The 23,133-nt window shown below is 40.2% G+C and overlaps 2 protein-coding genes and 1 pseudogene across 5 annotated transcripts; all 3 read right to left on the bottom strand.

The window, feature by feature from the left end:
* Positions 1-162: 162 nt before the first annotated feature.
* Positions 163-1,515, bottom strand: LOC119893747 (annotated as a pseudogene).
* A 1,230-nt stretch (positions 1,516-2,745) lies between these two features.
* szl (sizzled) lies at positions 2,746-4,260 on the bottom strand. Its single transcript, XM_038705088.1, has 4 exons — positions 3,980-4,260; positions 3,665-3,831; positions 3,457-3,549; positions 2,746-3,331 (listed from the first exon to the last, which is right to left on the bottom strand). Exons 1-4 carry the CDS (start codon positions 4,258-4,260, stop codon positions 3,021-3,023), a joined length of 852 nt encoding a protein of 283 aa, XP_038561016.1. The 3' UTR covers positions 2,746-3,020.
* Positions 4,261-7,712: 3,452 nt separating this feature from the next.
* Positions 7,713-22,930, bottom strand: mov10l1 (Mov10 like RISC complex RNA helicase 1). Of its 4 annotated transcripts, none has more exons than XM_038706629.1 (27): positions 22,875-22,930; positions 22,297-22,444; positions 21,973-22,160; positions 21,528-21,687; positions 21,118-21,230; positions 20,698-20,885; positions 18,487-18,627; positions 17,883-18,200; positions 17,468-17,665; positions 16,910-17,024; positions 15,689-15,866; positions 15,514-15,584; positions 15,317-15,408; positions 15,154-15,209; positions 13,910-14,004; positions 13,758-13,830; positions 13,478-13,659; positions 12,992-13,138; positions 12,614-12,735; positions 12,415-12,514; positions 11,787-11,933; positions 11,320-11,493; positions 10,932-11,081; positions 10,641-10,748; positions 8,755-8,895; positions 8,507-8,598; positions 7,713-8,123 (listed from the first exon to the last, which is right to left on the bottom strand). In XM_038706629.1, exons 2-27 carry the CDS (start codon positions 22,391-22,393, stop codon positions 8,102-8,104), a joined length of 3,468 nt encoding a protein of 1,155 aa, XP_038562557.1. In that variant the 5' UTR covers positions 22,394-22,444; positions 22,875-22,930; the 3' UTR covers positions 7,713-8,101. The 4 variants fall into 4 exon arrangements, with proteins under 4 accessions (XP_038562557.1, XP_038562556.1, XP_038562558.1 ...); XM_038706628.1 differs by lacking the exon at positions 22,875-22,930 and adding an exon at positions 22,662-22,857; XM_038706630.1 differs by lacking the exon at positions 22,875-22,930 and adding an exon at positions 22,662-22,857 and having other exon boundaries at positions 22,306-22,444.
* Positions 22,931-23,133: the final 203 nt, after the last annotated feature.

The following is a 23,133-nucleotide window of genomic DNA, read 5'->3' as shown; positions in this document are numbered from 1 at the left end:
CAAAAACGATAATGATGGTTTGCTTAATTTTTATTTTTTGACCTTTTCATGTGCAATGCTCAAAGGCAAATATTGTTTAATTACTTATAACAATAATTCTGCAAGAGGCACGCACAATCCTCTACATGAAATGCATAACAAAGAATGTAAGCACATACAGTAAGAAGCAAGAAGCAAGTTGTTGTTAAAAGTAAAACGGGAACAAAAACTAGTCAGCCAATATTTAAATATCCTACACTAGAATCCTTAGCTATCATTATTAACACTCCAGTCCGGGTGCATTTCAGGATACGGAGATAGTTTTTGACTTTGTTGGAATCTCTGCGGAAGCAATAGAGTAGGTCATGATGGTCCATTGAATTGAGTTCTCCTTGTTTGTAGAAGGAAAAGGCAGAAGAGGGGACCAAACTCTAAGGAGAGATGTAACCTACGGTATTACCAAGCACTCCCAATAGCTTCATCTGAGGTGAAGAGGAGAAAAATTGAAGGTACATAACTAATTCTTTGAAGTAATACATGCAAAAAATTAATATATTGATAAATTCCACTTTGCAAATAACCAAGCATATTCAAACATGAAGATTATAATCACTGTTAGACAGACCACACAACACATCTACAAGCTCAGCAACCACAAGTGGATCCCTACCTTCTCAGCCATTTTTTCCACTCCATCCCTTAGCTCATGCACCATATCACTGATCTCCAGTGCCTTGTTGGAGGTGTGGTGGTTAAAGTCTTGATTCTGATCCTGAGACATGCTCTGGTAGAGTTGTGACAGGGGGTAACTCCAGGCCCCCAGCAGCCTCAGGATCACCTCCGTCAGTTGTTCTCGCTGCACATGAAATAACTGCTTAAATAATTTTAGAAGAGCATAACTTAATTCCATGCACCATGCAAAATTTGTCTTTATATTATCTCTGACCAGATGCAGTGACATCACTTACATGCATGAATAGCTTTGACCATATGCAATATTAATAACATGAATGCTCACCCCTAGCCTTTGTGCATTCTCTTTATCGTCTGGTGTTACTATCCCATATGTGTGGCACTTCTGTTTTCCTATGAGGTTCTTGCTGGGATAGAAATATTTCCTCTATGAAGACACACATATCACACAGGGTGATATCCCGGCTTTAAAAACAGCCAACTCTGACAAGGGTGATTGATGATGGTGATGGATGGTGATGGATGATCAGTGTCAGAGCTGAATAAGATAACTCACAAATTCAGTGTGCAGATCACTGGAGATTCCATGCATTCTTGAAGACTGTTGTATGACACTGTCAAAGCGATCTGCCAGGGAAAGAACATGGCATCCAGCCTGACCATAGGCACAGATCGGAGCAGTGCCAACCCTCATTGCAAGCTCCAGGCACAACAGTGTAAGAACAGAAAACCAAACTGGGGGGGGGGGGGATTTGTCACCAAATATAACAATTCATACAAATAAATAATAAATAAAATGAACAACTATTTAATTTGGCATCTTGTCATCTTACCCTTTTCCATGGTTCCTTTAATGCAGTGGAGGACCAGATGATGACTAGACCACTTTTCACACCAAAGCTAACTCACACAATGATGACGTTGCTGATTAAACGAACTGGTTAATAGAGGATAAAAACAAGATTTTTATCATTGAACGTCATACAGTATGCTTCACTTAGTTATCTATTCAGCCAAAAGCAGTCAAAGCTAACTCACGCAGAAAATGCATTACACACTGTAGACTGGCTTACGTAATTTGTCATTTTAAAGTAATGAACATTAGTGTAAATAAAAAACTTTTCTTGATGTGCTCAGCTTGTAGTCCAAATGTGCTTCTCCTAAGTGTAATAGGGAAAACACTGACTACAAAAACAGATGCAGACTCTCCAACTGTCAACATCCAACTTTAGGCTAAAATAACTGATCCTTATTAAAGTCCCAATATATTTATCTTGCTAAAGAAGTACATAAAAAGTGTGATAAATAACATTGTTAGAAGCTCATACATTGGAGATAATTTGCCAATTTGGGGCAACTAAGAATATTCAAATCATTTTGCATTTATTTTAAACTACAAGATGGCTCATCATCTGTTAGGAGCCCATTGTTACACAACCCCTGAACTAATCAACCTGGTAGTGAAAATGAGGCTATTCAAATGTAAAGTGAGTGATTTATCTTCTCATTAGCGCTACATAGTATGGTCAGTGCCACAGGCCGTCTACATCAAATACAGTCGCGAGTCATTCTAAAGAGTTTCACTTCTTATCCAGGGCCACTTTCCAATTCCCCACTGTTACGTCCACCTATGTGTCCCTGAGCAAGACTCTTAACCCTTAGTTACTCCAGCGGCATGCAACCTCTGACATAGCAATTGTAAGTCACTTAGGATAGAAAGCGTCAGCTAAATGAATTAATGTAATATACACTCTTTGAACCCTTTTCAATACTTGCAATTAAAAGGATCATGGCATCACAGTAGTGAACCAGCACTCTGCTTAGTGTGCCATCTTGTGGTGAAATAAGTGATAATTCATCGTGTGGGTATATAAAAGAGCAAAGCAGTTTGGTTAACACAGTTGGTAGTTAAATATTACAAATACTCAGCAAGTAGATTCACAAAACAAATATTTTATTGCCATCTTTTTCGACATAAAAAGATGTCATAAATACACCAATATTCCTATAGAAAATAGAATATACAATCAATTTACACATTTATGTACAGGTTTGAGTGCATACTATAACTGTGTGCTGTCAGAGCAGGGATGAGGTGATGAGCTGCTGAGCAAGGCAAAGGGTATTGATGTCTGAGTGTAGCTCAGTTATTATATCTATTTCCAATTAGCTTACTTTACAAATTGTCACTAAAACCCAATGCCAAGAAAGTCAAAATTCCTCCTTGATTTTGTCTCAAATCATGTGTGTTGTAGGTGTGGAATCATGTAAGTAGTTTGTTTTTGCGTGATTCTACACTTCAAACAGAGAATCAGAGCTTCACTTTTTACATGCAAGTATCAGCCTATTCAACATCTGTGGTGCTTCCACTTGCGAGTGGCCACTGCAATGTTTGTGTCTTTTTTGTGCCAAGGGAAGAGATGGGTGAGAGCAAGGGTGCCATCAGACTGCACAGAACCAGTCAGCACGTAAAGCTGTGATCGGCCGGGGCGCACAAGGGCATTGGCACATCGAAGGTTGATGAGGAGCCATTGCTGGAGTAGGTGCCTGGTGTCATAAGGCAGCAGAGGTCCTTGGTGGATAAACTCAACCCGGCCCTCAACCTCAAATTCTGGCTCTCCCGTGGGTAGACGATGGCGATGAAGTTTGGCAGTCACAGCTGTGGAGAAGAGGGGGAAAAAATCAATCATTGGTCTTGAAAGTTAAATACAATTGTGACAAAGCATGCCCAAAGAGGATATACATCAACACACCACAGCTTACTGAAATAATTCTAAAACTTACCAAAGTCATGCTGGCAAAAAGCATTCAGAACTGTTTTCATTGCAGGAGCCTCTTCCACAGAGGGACAGTTTTGGCAGGCAGGTTTGGGTAAGTCTGTGATAAGAAAGATAATATTTAATAAAACGGTAGGGTGTAAACAGTAATTATAGGAAATCTAAAAGAGTAAGCATTTTGTAAAACAGATCATTAGTCTGTGGTCAATGCGTACCTTTGGCAAAGAGACTGTATTTTGCGTGGGGAGACAGACATATGTCTTCCTCAGCAGGAAAGCGGTCACAATCAAGTGCCCCTGGCCATGGGTGACCCTGGCAGGCAAGAACCGGGGCACATCTTTCCCTTACTGCCACACACAGACTGCGGCAGGGCTGGATAAAACTGAAGGAAACATAGACAAAATGTTACACAATGAACGCAAAATTACTGCAATAATGATTTTTTAAAAAGGACAAAGTTTTACACATGCAGAAAAGTAAGGATTCACAGAAAATAAAGAGTAAGAACAAGAAGTGTAAAATCTCCTTACGTGTCAAGACAGACAGGGGCAATGAGGGAGCATAAGAAGGCCTGGGCTTGAGGGTGGCAGCCTGTCTGCAACAGGGGCCTCCAGTCCTCTGAACGTGGTACCACCTCGCCTTCCAGGTTGCTGTGACCCAAGAAGTTGGGCAGCCGCATCTCAGAGTATCCAACATCTTTGCAGACCTTCATCTGGTTGGGGATAGCAACGCAGCGAGTAGACTGACCTATATCAAATGCCATTAAAGGGCATGCTATAGTGAGGAGAGCCACAGCGAAGAACACAGCCATACTGAAGGGTTTGCAAAATCCAGAGAGAGCAGAAAGTAGATAGATGAGCTATTGCTGAGGTTGCTTGCTGTCAGAAGTCTCTGTCCTTGAATGGCTTTGTAACTGCTGCAGCTTGCTTTATATACAGCAAGGTCAGCCAGGCCCATCAGTCTCTAAGTCTGTTATCAACTACCAATCAAAGACGCAGAGACGATGTGTTCGGAGACAACGACTTGTTTTTGTGATGACTGCAGACAGAGAGGGGGCATTAAGCAGATGGAGGGTGTGTGTGAGAGGGGGTAGGGAGGGGGGAACAATGGGCAGCCGTAGCCCAGCTTTCACTAAAGCCCAGTCACAGAAGGTTGAATCTGCTTTTATAAATCCAGAAGGTAGAAAAAATATTATCTTATAGTGTTCAAAGTATCCATCATATGGCTGACAAGTCTGCTACATGGCATGCAATATTTGTAGTATTTGCAGTAGCAACTCGGTTACCTCAAAAGTGAATGATGTGTTTGGTTTTTAACCTGGTTCCAATATTATTTCTGCGGTCACAAACTGCCTCTCTAAAGGTTCCTATAGTAAGAAATCTTGAGATTTTTGTAGACAGAAAGGCAGTCTCCTTCAAAGTGCTGGTCTCTTTCATGTGTCCCTGCTTCCTAATTGAAGGGTTTTATCGTCAGACCCTCCAGTTCTCATTAGCAAAGCAGCATCTCTTCTGGCTCACCTGGCTTTGATCTGCCATTAACAAACTCAAATCCACATGCAAAATATTATTAGCCTAGCTCTTTTGCGTATCTGTTGTCTGTGATGCATCCTCAGCATTCTGTACATGGCACTCACATGAAAATTAATGTGTTATAATGTCTAGAATGAGTTACAATTTCAGTGTGATGCTGGAGATGTTTTCCCTTTCTTCAGTACATAAAGGCTACATACATTTCCTTTGGACAAGATTTGATGAAGATCTCTCCTTTGAAATGAAAAAAATCTTTATTTTGAGACAAAGAATCAGAACCAGAGCTACATGCTGTCAGACGCATAAACACTCATAATATGCCAGCATCCCATTCAAGACACCACAGATCTTGTCCCAAGATATAGACCTGGGGCACAGACATATGTGCTAATTTGTCTCGTTCTCTGTTTCATGTATTTAAGCCTTTTAACAAAAAAACTACATTACAGCATCATCGTATTTGTTTGAACGTCGTCTGTCTCCAGATTTAGATGTGTATCTGGAGCTAAAGCCTTTGGGCCTTTTGAAGACTTTCCTTCATGAATCAGAGGGCTCTATCCCCACCCAGTCTAACATGAACATTGTGGTTTCAGGCATGCCAGAGTAATGTCAATTCCGATGGGGTCTTCATACCAGCCCTGTCAGCAGCAAGTACTGCGCTCTTGCAGCTAGCCAGAGCCCTCCATCGGCCCCAGCTCAGCCAACTTTTACAGTCTGATCTGATGAGTGGAGGCTGGTTCCAGTTCGGGTAGACGAGTACAGCCTGAAAGAGGGGACTAACCGGGCAATTAGTCACAGACCAATTTGGGAGAACAATAGGTCCACACATTTAACAGGCTCCCCCTGCCAGGAGCCCAGCAGGGGTCTGTTGTTGGGCCTAATGGCTGCCCTGTAGACACTGTGTCTGTCTTGGTAATGTGTCGCCTGCCCCTGCCTCAGTTAATGAGAAGGTGATAGAATATGAGCTGAATGGCTGGCCAGCAGACAATCTAGCAAAGACAGTACTTGGCTTTAAAAAGACATGAAAATACATGACCAACCCAAGTCATTGATTAGCCTCCTTTGTTTTACAAAGAACCAAAACATAACTTTACTATACTTCTTTCTACAATTTCAAAGTTCACATATTTGCTTGATTTAGGCAGTTTCTTATTCGATAGTGCAAGTAATCCTGTTTCAAATCAAATGGCTATGAAACACTTATTTTGGGTTAAATATTAGCCAAATGTTATCTGTATCACAATACTGCTGTGCTATTTATTTCAAGAGAAATTAACTCGTTTTTGTACTGAAATTAAGTTCTTCTGAGACAGCAGTGTCAGAAGATGCACCGGGAATTGTAGTTTAAAGGACAAATTCACCCTCAAATACAATTAATGTTAGAGGTGTGTTATATGATAGAACTGTTTAAATATGTTAAAGTGTGCCAAATTGTTGTTTTGGTGGTTGGGCACCAGTCTGTCAAACAGACATCCAATCTGGCCAATGTAGTATTTTGCTTTTAAAAAGGCACATGGAACTCTTTAAAACAAAAGTCGACATTTACCTTTATAACATAACTCCCTTTAAACTGGGCAAAAATAACACTTGTCTACAGGTGCAAAGTCAATGTTTTCACTCAATTTAGGAATTTTCTTTGCTAGCGCACATCATTCTGTTTAGTTCATTAATTTTTAGCAAAATAGCTGACCTAATGTGTCAGTGTCAGTCTGTTTTTACACATACCATTCACATTTTTGTACCATGCAGCTTAGTTCTTATGATTCAGCAGTGCCACATTTGTTATACAAAACGTTCACTGATACATTTCCTTAAAGGGAGAATCTAACCTTAAGTAACAATTCATGTCTACAATATTGCACAGCTCAGATTTGAGAAACATCTTCCTGTTGAGGTGGAAGTAGATAATGTGGATAAATAATGAAACTAACTCTCCACTACAACACTATATACTATAATACTGTCTGGTTCACAGGTATTAATTTTACACTAAAATAAAACTTTGAAAGTGTTATCTAAGATATTCTATGAACACAGTCTGTCACTACCACAGTGCCAACAGACCACCTTCAAATTTGTCAGCTGGAGACCTTGTCAACTTACGTCTTCCTGCTCAAAAATTCAGCTAGGAAATATGTGAATTTGCAGATTCTGACGTTATAGTCAAAAAATTATGAGTGGCTTAATTCTATCCAATTTGTACTATCTTTCCCCTCTACAGTATACTATACATAAGCAGAACAAACACCTGAGACATACATCAAAGGCAGAGGTGTGTTTGGGAAGAAAAGGAGGGGAGACTGGGTGTCTGAGCTGGCCTTCCTTGCAACACAGAGAACTCAGATAAAAGCGGTCTCCTCCTTACGCACAAGAGACTCGTTAATGTAAGAGACTGAACCCCCATTTGCCTCTTTTCTCTTCCCCTATCACCCTCTCCATCCTGCTGGGCTCCAGTAGGACTGACAGTCCCTGTGCAGACCGTCAGTAGCACTCAATTGTCACATCCAGTCTCCGAGCCTTGTGGGCAGACGCTGCCATGCCGAGGTGAGCAGACAACTTGACCCCAAAAGCTACAGACACTTGTGGATCGACTCCGTATGCTAAATGAGGGTAATGTACTCAACAAAATAAAAGTTAAAATGTTGTCTTTTGTCTAATTTCATGTCCTCAAAAAAGAGCTGAGACTAAAGCACTGGGAAATTCTGCTGTTAAAATCAGGCCAATGCCATTCAAATAATTTTAGTAACTTTATTGTGCAGCCTTGGCAGATGAACACAGCTGAGCTTCTATGATGCAATTCACAACAATTTGCCCATAATCTGTGACAGTTTAATTGAAAAATCTTATGCACAGTCAAGCACATCGGCTTAATAATCACAAAACACAGAAATAATTGTGCAGTTACATGAGCTTGATCATTATTTCTATCCTAGAGTGGACCTGCATTTGGCTTTCACAGAATCAAACTACTTTTCAAACCACTTCTGTTAACACTGATCACAATTCACTTTTCAAACATAGATAATCCAAGGAAATGTGAAGAGAAAAAAACAACTTTGAATACAGTAAGACACAGTCAGGCTGATGGAGCTGAGCTACATCATCTACGACTACGATGTCGTCTTATGCTTTCTCCTCTGCAACTCTGTGGGAGAAAAGAAAAAAAAAGAAAAAAAAAAAAAGAGGTGAGATCATTATTGGTCAAAAACGGATACAAACAAGAGTGTTAATGTGCCATTTTTTGCTCTTTGAGTGTACACTCATAAAAAAGTATGCTAAATAAATACTTGTCTGGTCCAGAATTTTATTTTATTTTTTTAAATCATACCAACCTAAAAACAAGCAGATTTTACAGTAACAAAAATATATTTACAGCTGGTATCTGTAGTAATCTGTCTAATTTATTGATTAATATACAAATTGAATTGCATTAGATTGTACAGGTGTACCTATTAAAGTGGCCACTGAGTTTAAGTATCCACTATGAATTAAGACCATATAGCTCATATGTCATGACAGTTGACATACATCTCTATGTCTCTTAGGCAAGGAGGAGGGTCGCAGCCCACATATGCCCCATTGATGAAACAGTACTGCAGTAGAGCCCTGAAACATGGATCCTGGAAAGAAATTAAGACAGTATAAGTATAATATAATATTAAGTATAATATTAATATTAAATATATAAATAGGCTGGATGTACTATTGTATGTAGTAATATTAACAAAACATTTTTATTTTTAAAAAATATACAAAGTAAGTGTTTTGTCACTCACCCTAACGAGAATGTGAGGGTTTCCAACAATTAAGAGCAGGGCTTTGGGACGAGTGACAGCGACGTTGAAGCGCTTGGGGTTGGCCAGAAAGCCGAGTGCACTCTGCAAATCATCACTCTCTACTGATTCATTAGAGCGTACCTATATCATAAGAGAATGAGATTAACTGAGTAATTGCCAAAATAAGGAAACTATGGGAAGTTTATGTCCAATGTTTGTGCTCAACAGACTCTTGTGTTATGTTGTGGCTTTTATTTCTTTCTTACAACCTCAAGGTTTAATTTTGTGATTATTGAAAAATATCTATATGATTGAAGAAATTATATTAAAATGCAGTATACCTCACGATAGTGCACTGTCTTACTGAATGACAAATTGCACAAGTAGCACAAGCTGAGAATCCTAATCACTACCAACCACATCAAAGATATGGGTATATTATTTGGAACTAGTCCAAATCTATTTTAATACATTGGATGAAATTTTAATATATGCAAACATCTTGCTCATGCACTATTTGGCTGTGCAAGATTAAAGAACAGCAACAATTGCTGCCATAAATTTATCAGTAACTCAGAAACTCCAATACCTATATCAACCAAACTGACCACATGGTGGTGCTAAAAAACTAATTTCTGTCATAAACTGCTCAACTGTTCTACAAAAGAATTTCTCTAGATCACTACACTTCTTTCTGTGTAGGCCAAAGCTGGATGTCCCACCACTCCCATTTCTGTTCAAAACAAAAATAGTCTAATAATAATAATAATAATGATCTTCCACACATTTGATACATGTCTGGACTGAGCTAGAAAGATGAAAGTTTGATACACATCATCAGAAAAAATGTGCTGTTATGCTGTTGATTAAAGAGGTGGTATTATGCTCATTTTCAGGTTCAAAATCCTATTTAGGGGTTGTACCAGAACAGGTTTACATGGTTTAATTTTCAAAACACACCATATTTTTTGTCATACTGCACATTGCTGCAGCTTCTCTTTTCACTCTGTGTGTGAAGGCTTCGTTTCAGCTATGGAGTGATACATTACTACTAGCCAATCAGAAGTAGAGAAGGTCGGCAACATTTACAGCTGAAACACGGCTTCGTTTCAGCTGTACATGTTGCCGACCAGCTTGGCAACATAGACGGAGAAAGAGTTTCAGAGTGGTGAGTTATTAATCTGTGTATCTGAGCTCTGTCTCTACATCGCAGTAACAACTTTGTCCATTGACTGACTGGAGGTTAGCTAGTGTTTGGAAGGGATAGGAGGTGTGTGCTTGCAGCTCAGTGTTTTTCCACCGGTGTTTTTGAGGGCGTGTCGGACTAGCCGCTTGGCGAGTGTTATATGAGGCACAGAGATGAAAGGGAAGTAGCTGGACTACAAACAAGCTGTTTTCAAGCAGGTCAGAGCAGAGTTTTCTGTGGGAGATGGGAACTCCCTTTGGGCTGGACTTTGGACTTTTTCACTTTGCAAACCTATTACATGCACGAAAGATAAAGGAGAGGGGAAAAGCCAAAAAGCATAATACAACCACTTTAAAGTAGACCTCATTTAGATGTTAAGCATTGCTGTGAGCAAGCTTTTTATCATGATTTGTGGAACTTAGAGGACTAAGCAAATTTAGAGCGAAAGGTCGAAACAACCCGTGGTTTCCCCTCAGCTGTCCAGTCTACTAAAAGAAAGAAATGTTGCCTGAACTAAGTCTAGAAAATCCAAATCCCAGGCTGACTTGAAGGTTTTTAGCCAGCTCTGAAGTCATTTTACCTCTCATCATAAATTAGACCAGTTTATGAATTTGAACTGGATTTTATCCGTGATATTGTGTCGCATAATAACTGCATATGTGTGTGTGACACAAAGAGATCTTAATCTTTTTTTGCCTACCGTAGACATGATGATGACCAAGAACTCTTGACCTTGGAACTCCTCCACAGAGCCCACTTTGACGTCAGACAGGCCTACCTTACCCAGCAGCACTCGAATCTTCTCACACTTAATAAAACAAGGACACTAATGGTTTACAATATGCAAAGCCATTCAAACCTTTACAAGCTATTTAAGATACCTTGGAGTTGAATGTGAAATGACACTGAATTTACCGCCCCACACCCCCGACTTGACTTCAAAATATACACAATACAATGCATATTTCACTGATAAAATGTGCAGCCTTACTTGTTTCTTGTAGGGGGCAATGATGCCAATGTCAGATGCATTCACAGGGTTGTAGAGCTTCTTGGCCAGCTGGCAGCAGTAGAGCATGACCTGTACAGCCTCCACTGGGTTGAACCATGATGGGTTGTTTCCTTCCCTCATTTCTGTGCCCTAGAGCAGAGCAAAACCCCTGGATTAAATGTGGGAGCTGAACATCCCAGTAACTTGAAGTAACAAAAAAAAAAAAAACAAGGATTAGAGATTTTTCCCGAAATACCTAATAAACTGGAAACTTATTGTAGGTGCATGATCAATTTGAAAAACAGAATAGGGCTTATTCCACAGTAGATTAGACATGCAATAGTGCAGCTATTTTTATTTATTTAATTTATTTCTAAAGACCACTCACCCTAACTCCGTGGAGAAGGAGTGGGAAGCCTTTTTTGGGAAGGGTTTTCCACTGGCAGAGAGAGTCTACTATGGCCCTGGGGGCTTTAAAATACAATTCGCCCTGGTAGAAGAGCTTGGAGGGAAGCGTGAGCAAGGCCTCATGAGAACGGTAGTTGTAGATCAGCTTGGTCACCTGTAGTAGTATAAGACCAGCTTTATCATCATTATGCATACACTACATGCAACTGTTCTCCATTACATTCAGTAGTCATAGATGATGTACCTCAGCTCAAGATGTGTCATTTGTTCAAGTTTATTACAAAATTAATAAGAAAATGAAAATTGTATTTATTTTTTCATTAACATTGATATACTAACAACTAGTCTAAACAACAGAAGTAAAATAAAATGATGGCGAAGAATAATGATTTGATAAAGAAAAATGATAATGTGGTACACAATAGATTTTGTATGCAGTGCACCAACCAGCTTTGGGTTGTATCCCCAGTCCTGTCTGGAGTATAGCGGATTGGCCATCAGCCTCTCCAACAAAGACACCCCCAGGCCAAAGGCAGCAGCCAGCTTGGACTTCACTACTGGACCCAACTGACAGGGGTCTCCAGCCAACACTATCTAAGCAGGTGAGGAAAAAAGTTATTAGTCAATAAAGCTCAGGCAAGTTATGAATAATTAATCAGGATCATTGTTTTCTGCTTAAGTCAGCTTTGTACAAGAACAATACACAATACAAGAAAAACACATATCCTTTTCAGGAAGAATTGTTTAAAACTGAATCAAATTAATCAAATACTGATTAACCAAGAAAACAAGCAAAAGTACTTCTTAAACAATGCATCAATGAAATAATCTGAATGAAATTAGCTGCAGCCCTAAAATAATTATTTAAATAAAAAACCAAGACCAACTGTTGTTCTTTTACATCCACACTAAAAACACAGCTGGTGTAAATACTGATCCATACTCATCTGATACCCATTTGTGAAGTTGTGCCAGAAATCCCTACTGTGCTACCCAACTATTACAAGCCTGCACACAGGACAGAGGCACTGGACAGAGCCTTTAAAATCTGAATGCAGCATGTGTTTGTGCTGACCTGTCCATCTCTCTCTGATACAAGACTCATGGGGATCAGGGACTCTGGTTCTGTAGCCTGGCCGGCTTCATCCAGAAACAGGTGGGTAAAATGTCCCACTCTGAAAAACAACAAATCCATAGTTATTGGACTTTAAGTAAGGGCAAAAGCTGCTTATTTAAACTGCTGACAACTATCCCTACTACAATCCAGGCCTTACTGTAGTCCCGTATTATAGAAGAGGCCAGCGCTGGAGCAGGTGCTGACCACAATCCTGTGAAAAGAGGCATGACGGATGTCCTCCCCTGCCTTTGAGTACAGCCTCAGCACCTCTGGGATGGACTAAGAAAAAAAAAAAAACAAAAAAAAACAGGCACATCAAGATGCCATGATAAAGCAATGTACTGAAGGTAGATACAGAAAGAGCATGTTATCGCATCCTCATTTATTATTTAAAAAGGATTACTGACAACTGTACCGCCCCCAACCTGGTGGCGAATGTCGATGGCATCTGTACAGACCTTACTGCACACAGGAGCATGCATATTTCCCCTTTGATCATTCACACTGTAAATTAGGTGTCTGTTGCAAACAGTACCTCATCCTGCCTACAGGATGCATTGACACGGGCCAAACTTGCAGCATGCAGGAAGCCACTGTCATGTAGGCGGATGCAGATGAGGTCAGCAGCACTGTTTGAAGGAGTGCATACGAGTACCCGGCTACTGGGCAAAAAGTGGTATACCTGGAGATGGAAAGACTTTATGAAGTCACACAGGCAGGGGACAAGAATGGGAGTAAGCTTGACATGCATAAGAGCTAATGCTGAAAAATTCACTCTATTGTGTAAGTTATGGAGAGGTTTTTAAATCAATACCAGCATTTTCTGATTCTATTCAGTTGGATGCATTTAAGAATGCATTTTGTTATTGATATAATTACTGTGGCCAAAAACACTCTTAAAGTTAGGGACTGATACATCACTACACATTTCCATTAATTTAAAAGGTTTCTTCAAAATCAGCACATTAGGGGCTACTCTTAGCCTTAGGAAGTATAAACTGCTTTGTTTATGGGTTTGTACCTGTAGTATGGCTTCTATGAGGGTGATGGTCTTTCCAGTGCCTGGAGGTCCAAATAGCACATAAGGAATGGGCCGACACTCTCCTGACAGGATCCTCTTCACTGCCTCTCTCTGAGGGGGGTTCAGTACCGGGTTAAAGAAGTGCCCTTTGCTGGGGATGGGTTTGGATGGCAGTGTACCATCTACAAGCGATTACACATTTGTCACTGATGTTCTCAACATTATCTGATATGTATATATGAAAACCTTGTACTTTGTATCAAAAATCCAGCACCTGTACCTTTAGTCTGTGTGGCCTTTGACTTCATGTTGATGGAAATGCTAGACAACTGTCCATTTCCCATGGCTTGAGCCTGGTGTTTAAATACAATTTTAGTTAATCAAAACTAGACTTAATGACATTAATATGTCCCCCCCCGCCAATTCTTTCACCTCATTGACCTCCATTGTTTTGTTTTGGCCTGGATCGTCAATCCATTTTCCGGTCCACTGAGGGGTCTGAACAGTCACTCTAGAGGGGAAGAGAACTGCACAACAATGTAAAAATGCTGCATGACAGCAATTTAAATCTTATTACTAGGCTACTTTCACAATTAACATCATGAAATCTTGTGTAAAGCTTTTCAGTACAAACTAAAACCAGGAGTGTAATTGTCTTATGACAATTAAGTAACCCAAGACACATTAAACTTGGAAGTATTTGAAATATTTGTTTATTACTTTTACTTTGTTTATTAAACCCCTGTGGAATAAGGAATGGGCTTTCTTTTAAAACACCTCGTTATGCATTGATTTTATAAAGTTTCCAAATACGATAAAATTTATGAATTTGTCTAGCGAAGAGGTAAACGACATGTGTCAGAAAATTCTAATTATTTAACATCCTTTTTAGGGCTGACCCCGAATAGTCGAAGATTCAATGCTTCAACGGGCGGAGCCTAACTCGACTGTCAATTTCACAGTCGAAGCTTCGCAGCGGAACAATTATCACGCCATTTTGGCGATATGGGGGTGCTCAACATCTCATTTTACAAAGAACTACCAGTTTTCTCCCAATAATTTAATATACAGGCTATTACAATACACATTTCCATGTTTAATGCTGTGAATAGATAAAAAACACTTTCTGAAGAGACGGAGACTCAGCTTCACCGGTGTTGTGCCGAGTTGTCCGCACCTTGCGAGACTTTCAGATAATTTATCACCGTTGTTGAACCACACAAAAATTATATTGTTTTTAAACAGCTGCTACTTGAAATAGACCCGCGAGGAACCGTAATGTGCACAAGACCGTTGAATGACAGGTGCCAGAGATTGAGCGAGACAGAAAGAGAGACAGACACAGACAGACAGACATCAAGCATGATCAAAGCGGAGCCACTATGCGTTAACCCCCCCCCCGGCAATCGCTGTGTACAAAGACACACATGATTAGACTATCAACAAGACTTGACGATTCTGATTAGACTATGTAAATCCTTAGTCGGGGACAGCCCTAATCCTTTTGTAGTAAAACAAACTATGTGAGAACGGCTTTGATGAGACAATGGCTTGGGAGTTGCAGTGGAACATTTTTCTTCCTCAAAAACTTTACGTATTGTATGTGGCTGTGGGTATTCTTCAAAATACCAGGAAGCACACACTGTAAAGGCAATTCCAATAAAATCTCAACTTACTCTCTCCAAACTGTTTTGTCTGTTCAAGTGCGTTGTGACATCGCCTCATGGTCAATCTGATAATGAAAGTAGTCAAAATGCTTGTATTACAACTATGACGCATTATTTCAAGGTGAAATATAAATGCATTGCGTTGATGAAATGAAAAAAACACTTTTCTAACCTGTTGTAAGAGAACTCAACATCAAGTGGCTCGCCAAGGTAGCTGCGCTGAAAGTCTGAGTTTACTCTCAAACTCACATCCTCATCATTGATCTGTGAGTCAAAACTGAGCATTAGATTAAATCTGAATTTAAAGACCATCTATGTTTGATTATGCAGAACATAAAAGATGCTTCACACTATGAAATATCTTGGTACCTCTGCGACATAACCAACGTACTCCATTACCACCTCGTTACTTTGTGGTTTCTTCAATAGTATTCTGTCACCTGCAAAGCAAACTTGTCAAACATCTTCTTGTGTTGAGCAAAAAACTCACATGAACCTTTGCAATAACTCAACAATGATAAGACAACACTTAAGGCCTCCTCACCTATATTGAGACTGGGTCTGCCTTCGGCCAACCCAAGAACCTCTAGGTGCAGATAGGCCGCTCCTTTCCGGAGAAGGGCCCCATAGATTGTGAATTCTCTCAGTTCCTTTTCTGCATGCAGCTCTTCCAGCCAGATAAGGGTTGAGAAACGTGCATGAATGTTGGATGGTGACAGCAACTGAGCAAACAGATACAGCAGAAGGGAAATATGATATTTCAGTTTGTCCCTGAATCTCCTTTTCCTCATCATAGGGAACACAGCCGGCGTATATAGGGTTATCTCATGATGCAGGATGACAATCGCCAAAGCTGTGTAATGTCATGGTTACTTCTCTGGTTTGTTTGTAAAACTGCAGTGTGAACATGAACCGGACCAGAACTAAAATGCAACAGTGTATCATTTTTTTCCCACTTGGTCCAGACCAAATGAACCGAACTACAGGTGTGAAAGCACCCCAAGACACAGAACAGCAGCCTCTGGAGCCAGTTTCGTGGAAACCTGTGCTCTCTCAATATAGGATTGTCCTTTAATATCATACATCACCTTGCTTGGAAAATTTAGAGGCCCAGAGGTTCACCCTTTTGTTAGGATGCTGATTCGGAAAAATATATTCATAAAGTGAATATCTATCGGTAGACTAAGAATGTCACGAACACAGATACTTCGGTACTAAGTCGATAACATGAAAGTGCTTGTTTTTCTAGGTACCGTTGGTACTAGAGATCCAACACGTGAATGATGGAGAATAGTGACGCTGCAGAGACAGCTCCGCCGTCGTGTATGGAAACCAGGGTAAAGTTTAATATGTAACATTTGTCTGTTTTCACGGCTGTTACCTTCAATAACTCCGTGTCAAAGCCTCAATCTCTCCCAGTTTTGGGATATGTTGAAGAGCTTATGTAGGCAGATGTTTCACAGTTCTGATCATCTCAAAATGTTGCTTTAGACAGAGTTAGGGACCGTCTTAAAAGTGCAATAGGAGCTATTTCAATCTTCAATAACTTTTTAACAGATAAATGGCCCATTTTGGATTCAAAATGGCAAATTTTGCAGAAAAGAAGTTTGCATTCCTGTAAATTTCCCGTGTTGTGACATCCCTAGCATATTCCATACTGCACCATTAATCAACACATTTATTTTGCAGATTCCCCTAATCTAAAATCTTAACCACAACTTTTATTTCTACATGACAAGCTAAGCTTCATCGTGGGCATGCTCACCTCTCCTAGGCAGGGCTGAACTACCAGCACATCGCTCTGTGCCTCCACACAGTCTCTAAGAGCCTGGGGCACAGGGTAGTTAGGTAGGAAGCATGGCAGCCGCCGCTTAATAAGTCTACAGATGGGAAAATGTATCTCAATTAAGAGGCAATACAAATAATTCATTTTGTAAAAAAAAAACTAAACAAACATCGGTCTTGGTTTTACAGCAAACACAAAAGTCAACGAAACTATGTCATTAAAAAATGCCTATGATATTATATCAGCAACAAAGAATAGTAGTTACATTGGTTACATCTAGAACATGTAAAACAAATGTGAATTATTACATAACTATTTCATTTTTGGGGATACTGCAATATGATGTTCCATTCAAAAAAGTAAAAATATTAGTACTATCGATTATTAAGATTCTATATTAAAATATATTCTTTAAATTGGCAAAACTAATCACACAGAGTAACCGCCAAGTATCAAAGTAGCTGTAAGATAGGTCGCCATTTAATTTCAAGCTTGATGCTCTCCCTCAGGCAATAATGGAATACGTTGTTTTGATACCTTGGTGCGTCTTTTGGAGCAGAGACAGTGATCACATGAGCAGGCATTGTTGAAACCAGGCGTGCATCACTGGGACTATAGGGCCCAGACGGCTGCAGCAAGTTCTCCTCTTCACTGCCAACTGTGACCTCCAGGCGCCGCCCAATGGTAAAAGAGGAGAAGTGCAGCAACAGCAGCTCAGCACAGCTTCCAAGGCTCCTGAGCAAATTCCCACATGGAATTTAGTTGTACATACTAACAACAGATACACAGAGGCACCTGACACTTCAATAAATAGAGCTTATTTTATAGAGCAAGCCCTGACAAAGGTGAAGGCCAAAACTCCCCATTTTGATCCATTACTCCTCCAGCAGCTTGTTATTTATACTAGTGCCAATACAAGACTTAAAAAAAAAAAAAATAAATAATAACTTACTTTGCTTGACAGGCTACTGCAACAGACAGCCTCTCTCCTGGTGGAATATCCACCTCTCTTTCCTCTCTCCTTACACCAGGGAAATGAACAGTTTCATTAAGCACCTCACCATTTTCTTTGTCCACCTCTTTCACATCACTGACTTGTTTTTCTGAAGACTCTGAGCCGTTTTCAGACTCTGAGCAGTTTTCTTGCAAAGACTGTCGTTTCTGTCTTAGTGATGTAGATCCTTTGACAGATACCAGGGTGAATTGTTCTTTGGAGTCCCAGCCAGAAAAGTCACAGCACGTCAGCCTGTGGGTCTCAGAACTTTTGTTTCTGTTTTAAGAGAAAGAAGAAAACAGTACAATTTAGTATGCTACTCATGGAAATAGTAATTCCCCTTTTAACAGGCATTCCATAGTCCTCAAATTTTCTCTCATATCTGAGAGATTTATACCAAGACATATGGTGCCAAGAGTTTTAATAAAGGTTCAGAAGATGAAAAAACTGATCCTAGACAATGACCAATGCTAATCATAATAAAAAATCATTTTGTGACTAGTGCTTTAATTTATTTGTATACTCGTAATGTAAATATTTTCTTTCTTCACTGGTCACTCACTGAATCCAGATCACCAGCTCTCGTTTCTCCCCTATCATCAGATCTCCAAACTGGCCGTAGTCTGTTATATCCAGGCCCCCTTTGTTTTCCAAAATGTTCTGGAGTTTGGCTTCTGGGAGAGCTGTGGCAGAAAGATTCATACTGCAACAAGAACAAAAAAGCCTTTCAATTAGTGATCTGTATCATCTACATCAAAATTCAAACAAATATGGAAAATACTGCACTTCTGATCATGGCTGGACTGGCCATCTGGCAGACCAAGCGCTTTCCTGGTGGGCTGGCATGCCTTTTGGGCTGACACAACAGTGTTTTGTTTTTTGTCCGACCAGCCCATAGTTTGTTTTTTTTTTAATTGACAGTGGACTGCACCAAATCACATCTGTAAGCCCCACCTCATGCAGATGCTGCCAAATGTGAAAATTTGTATCCCAGTGAGCCCAAAAGCGCTGGTATCAGAGAGGAGAGAGAGCAGAGACAGAGCAGTAACAGTGATCCCAGCGATACCAGATCAACTCGTGATCACAATATTGCAGCTGAAGCGGAAGACAATATGGATAAGATATGCAAGGTTTGAGTTTGGCTAGCCTGCTATTTAGTAAGGCTGGCCCGAATGTCATTTTTTGAGCTTCGACGCTTTGATTGTAATTAAGAGCGAATAATCGAAGCTTCGCCCCCCCACCCGTTATGGTGATTGTTTAAACGTGTGTTGATAAGCAGGCTGTCATTTCAAGAGCTACAGCTATGTATTTCATAGATAGAACAGAACAGCAGAAGAAGGATAAATGCCCAAGAAGTTCTGCTAAGTGAGGGAGGATCGGATGGGGGAGAGATAACGGCGGACATGGGTGAATCTGTCTGTGCGTGTGAGACAGAGAGAGAGAGAGAAAAAGAGAGTGAGCGCTCCGTTTATTTATTCTCATAGCAAGGCTAACTAAGTGATTATTACCAAATCTTTGTTTTTAGCTTTTTTATGGCAAGGCTAGCAGACCAAAGTGCAGGACAAGAAAGGGAGGACTTAGATAAAACAGGAATATTTATTGCAGGGTAAAAAGATCGAATATTTAGCAGGTGAAGAGCAAGAGTGAAAACAGATGAGTGCCGAACCAGGTTGGTGGCTGCTGTACAGAGCAGGGGGAACTGTAGCTGAGAGTCCAGAGTGAGAGTCTGATCTGAGCAGGTCCAGAGCAGAATCCGAGAATAGTTTAGCCGGGGGGTGGGGCAGACGGGATGAGTGGTATTTCCGGTAGTGGAACTAAATCTGACACGTTATTATGCAAATATCACTTTGATTATAGCGACTAAATGCTCTTCTTCTACAATTGGCCTCATATAATTATTTAGATGTGTTCATTATGTTGTTGTTTGTTTCCAGCCTACAGTTTATCTACTGGTCAATTTTAAAATGTAGAAAATTTGATCTGTAATAAAATTAAGCAATTGTAAAATTAATAAACGGCATAACTGCCACACTACTGCTGTCATGACTCAGTTTAAAGTGCTCCCACACAGCTGAGGACTTCATTTTGTTTTCCCTTTGATGTGAACTGGAGCGTTATGTTCACTGCTGTCAGCGGCAGGTCAGGCGCACGGGAAAAAACCCACAATAATTGAATCTCAAAATTGAAAATCAAATGTGTACCCAACGGTCGAATATTCATGTCCAGCCCTACTATTTAGCTACATCGGTTGCCTTTTCTTGAACCATATTCAACTTTTCATAAATCAAATGTGCTTGTCAATGTCCCTTTTGTGAACCAAACCACAGCCTAGATGGGCTGGGAGATTAAAAAAATAGTCAGTACTTAGTATTTACAAATTAGGCTACGTTCACATTGTAGCCCTTACTGCTCAATGCTGATTTGCTGCCCAGATCTTTCTGATTGACTGTTCATTTATTTTTAGATGTGGCCCATATTAGACTCCAGTGTGAAGAGGCCACGGCCTGAAAGTGACCCCAATGCGCAAATAATATTACAAACGTTACTGTTATAAATACTGTTCATTAAGTGTGGCTTGGGTGGGGGGTTTGGTGGGTCATAGTCAAACAGTCCAGGGCCATTTTTAATTTTCCAGTCCTGCTTCTGATGATAAAGATATAGAGCTAAAATAATAGGTCGGAGTAAAAAAATTAAATACTACTAAATTAACAGATTAATCAATAATGGAAATAACCCCTAGCCCTATAGATGTAAACTTAAACACATCTAATACCTCTGAAGGCAGGGTGCCATGCACAGGGCCCTCCAACAGTAGAGGGACTGACTGCTCTCCACCATTACCAGGTTGACCATGTCCCCTGGCAGAGGCTGGTAGTGGGAAGGCAGCAGCAGGGAGTCTAGACTGAAGAACACACTGTCCTCCACCACTCCATTGTTACCATACATGCTGGTCACCCGCACCTGGAGATAGCAGACCATTCAGAGGAGGGGAGGGAAATAAAAGTAGTCGTTAGATTTGTAACCAAAAGGTTAATATTACTCTATTGGATTAGACAGACATAAATGAGCTTTTAAGCATTACCACTTTATCAGAATTAAGTGTGATGCCTATTATAAATGCAACTGAACACACTTTAAAAAGGACTCAATTGTAATAGTATGCATAGCCAAAAACTTTCAATGATGCAATTACCTGGTCTAGGCGGCAATAGCGTAAAGGGGCCACAGACTGAGCCTGGGTGGTCCACTGGGTAGAATTGATATAATATTTTGCTTGGACCCAGTCTCCTTTCATTGGCTCATAACCTAACAAAAAGGAGCGAAAATACACAAAGTGTATCGACGTCAGGAAAGTTCACATCAGTCTTCAGCCAAATGCTAGTAAATGTTGGTGTGGCTGTGAGTTTTTCTAATCTACTCACAATTTGAGGGCTAACATCAACTGTAAAAACATATGTAGCTGTTAAATCAGTCCAAAATGCTGGACAGCCCCTGGAACTGAAATACCAGTGTGGGTGTAGACAATAGAGTAAGTATATGCAAAGCATCATGGGTTCAAGAGGCTCACCCTTTTAGTGTGTAAAGTACAGTGAGTATCAGTACCTTCCCAAAGACTGCAGCGTGGGAAGTATGTGGTCTGGTTTATGTAGCCGCCATCTCCATTAAGTGATGTGACTGTGCCAATGAGAGGCCGCAGCTGCACACTGTCAGCTTCTAGGGAGGTTCTTCCTCCATCCTCCCAAGCATCTGCACTTTTCTCCACCTAAATGACAGGATTAAATGTTGCATTTCTGACGATTCTCATAGTTTCCTGACTTAAACTCTGTAACTAGAAAGAACAAAAAACGTGTATAGGTTAAATTCACATATAGGCTTCAGTCACCTCTCAATCTACACTAGCTCTTATTGAGGTTGATTGGATTCTGACATTTGATAAAAAGCACATGTATGAAATATTATGTCCTATTTCACCAAACCTAAAAAAAATGCGATATGGTACAATATGTTATTTGAAAAAGTATGTAGGAGCACAGCACAGGATTCTCACCCTCACAGCTTTCCATCCCCCTTGGGCACTATCTCGTACTGCTATGCAATTCACCAGGTCCCCTTCTTTCAGTGGCACCCCCCCCAACACCTCTGCACTTGTGAAGTAGATCGCATCGTCAATCATGCCATAGTCAAGGCACAGCTGGCTTACCACACTGCCCCGCAGGTGGCGAATGTCCTCCATGCCTAACCATAAAAAGAAATGTGGACTAAATACAACATGACATCACACCTGCTGGTGCGTTACAGAACGATTATGCTAACCAAGTGAACTTTATTTAGCTATACGTTGTGGAAATGTTGCATTTAATGTTAACGTTACCTGTTGTACCTGCGAAAACGTCTTCTACATCCGCCACTACTGTCCTCCACAATGGAGAAACCAGCTTAGACAGTACACACCGCACAGCAGTCAGCATGTCTGCAGAATGGTAACTTTAGCTGATATTAGCTAGCTAACGTTACCCACACTAAAAAATACAGAACAATTCATTAAATATTTATTCTGCTGGCGAACACACTAACTAATGAGAATGTCTGCAGATGACTAACGTTAACATTACATTTTTTAACATTAAAAAAAAGTTAACCTGAAGCTAGTTAGCTTGGCTTACAGTAAGGTAATAATGTTAGCTAGAAAAAAAAGCTATTTTACATATTCAAAGTTAATGTTTGCTAAAGAGTTACCTCAGCGAACGTTAACGTTTTAGCGCAAAAGGCGGCGTGTAACATACAGTTAGATCGAAGTAACGTTAAAGCTAATTGAAAACATAATTAAAGATACATGTGGTAGATGAGGTTATTTTCAAATTAACGTTACTGTTCTCTACACAGATAACGTTAACGAATCTACAGTTCACGTGTTGGGGTCGAGTCCATAGACTTCATAAAACAATTGACCTGTTGGTTGTTTCACCCCAAATAGGAAGCCCTTCACGAGTACGCATCAGTCACAATCAGTTCATGGGTATAACGATGGGAGGTGCTATGTCAAATTTGGTGTTCCCATAATTCACCGCCAATCCACATCCAATCCAGCGGGGCCGCACCACTGAGCATTGTAGGCGGGATGATGCAAAAAAACAAAAACAAAAAAAACACCCATGTAAATTGTATTAAAAAAAAAAAGTTCAAGCCAAGGTTTGTGAATTGGTGAATT

This window comes from Micropterus salmoides, unplaced genomic scaffold, assembly GCF_014851395.1.
Source record: "Micropterus salmoides isolate LMB-PRFRI ecotype aquatic unplaced genomic scaffold, ASM1485139v1 Ms_hic_scaffold_8, whole genome shotgun sequence".
Lineage (NCBI taxonomy): Eukaryota > Metazoa > Chordata > Actinopteri > Centrarchiformes > Centrarchidae > Micropterus > Micropterus salmoides.
Note: the sequence above shows the minus strand (reverse complement) of the source record. Positions and strands in the feature narration are given on the sequence as shown.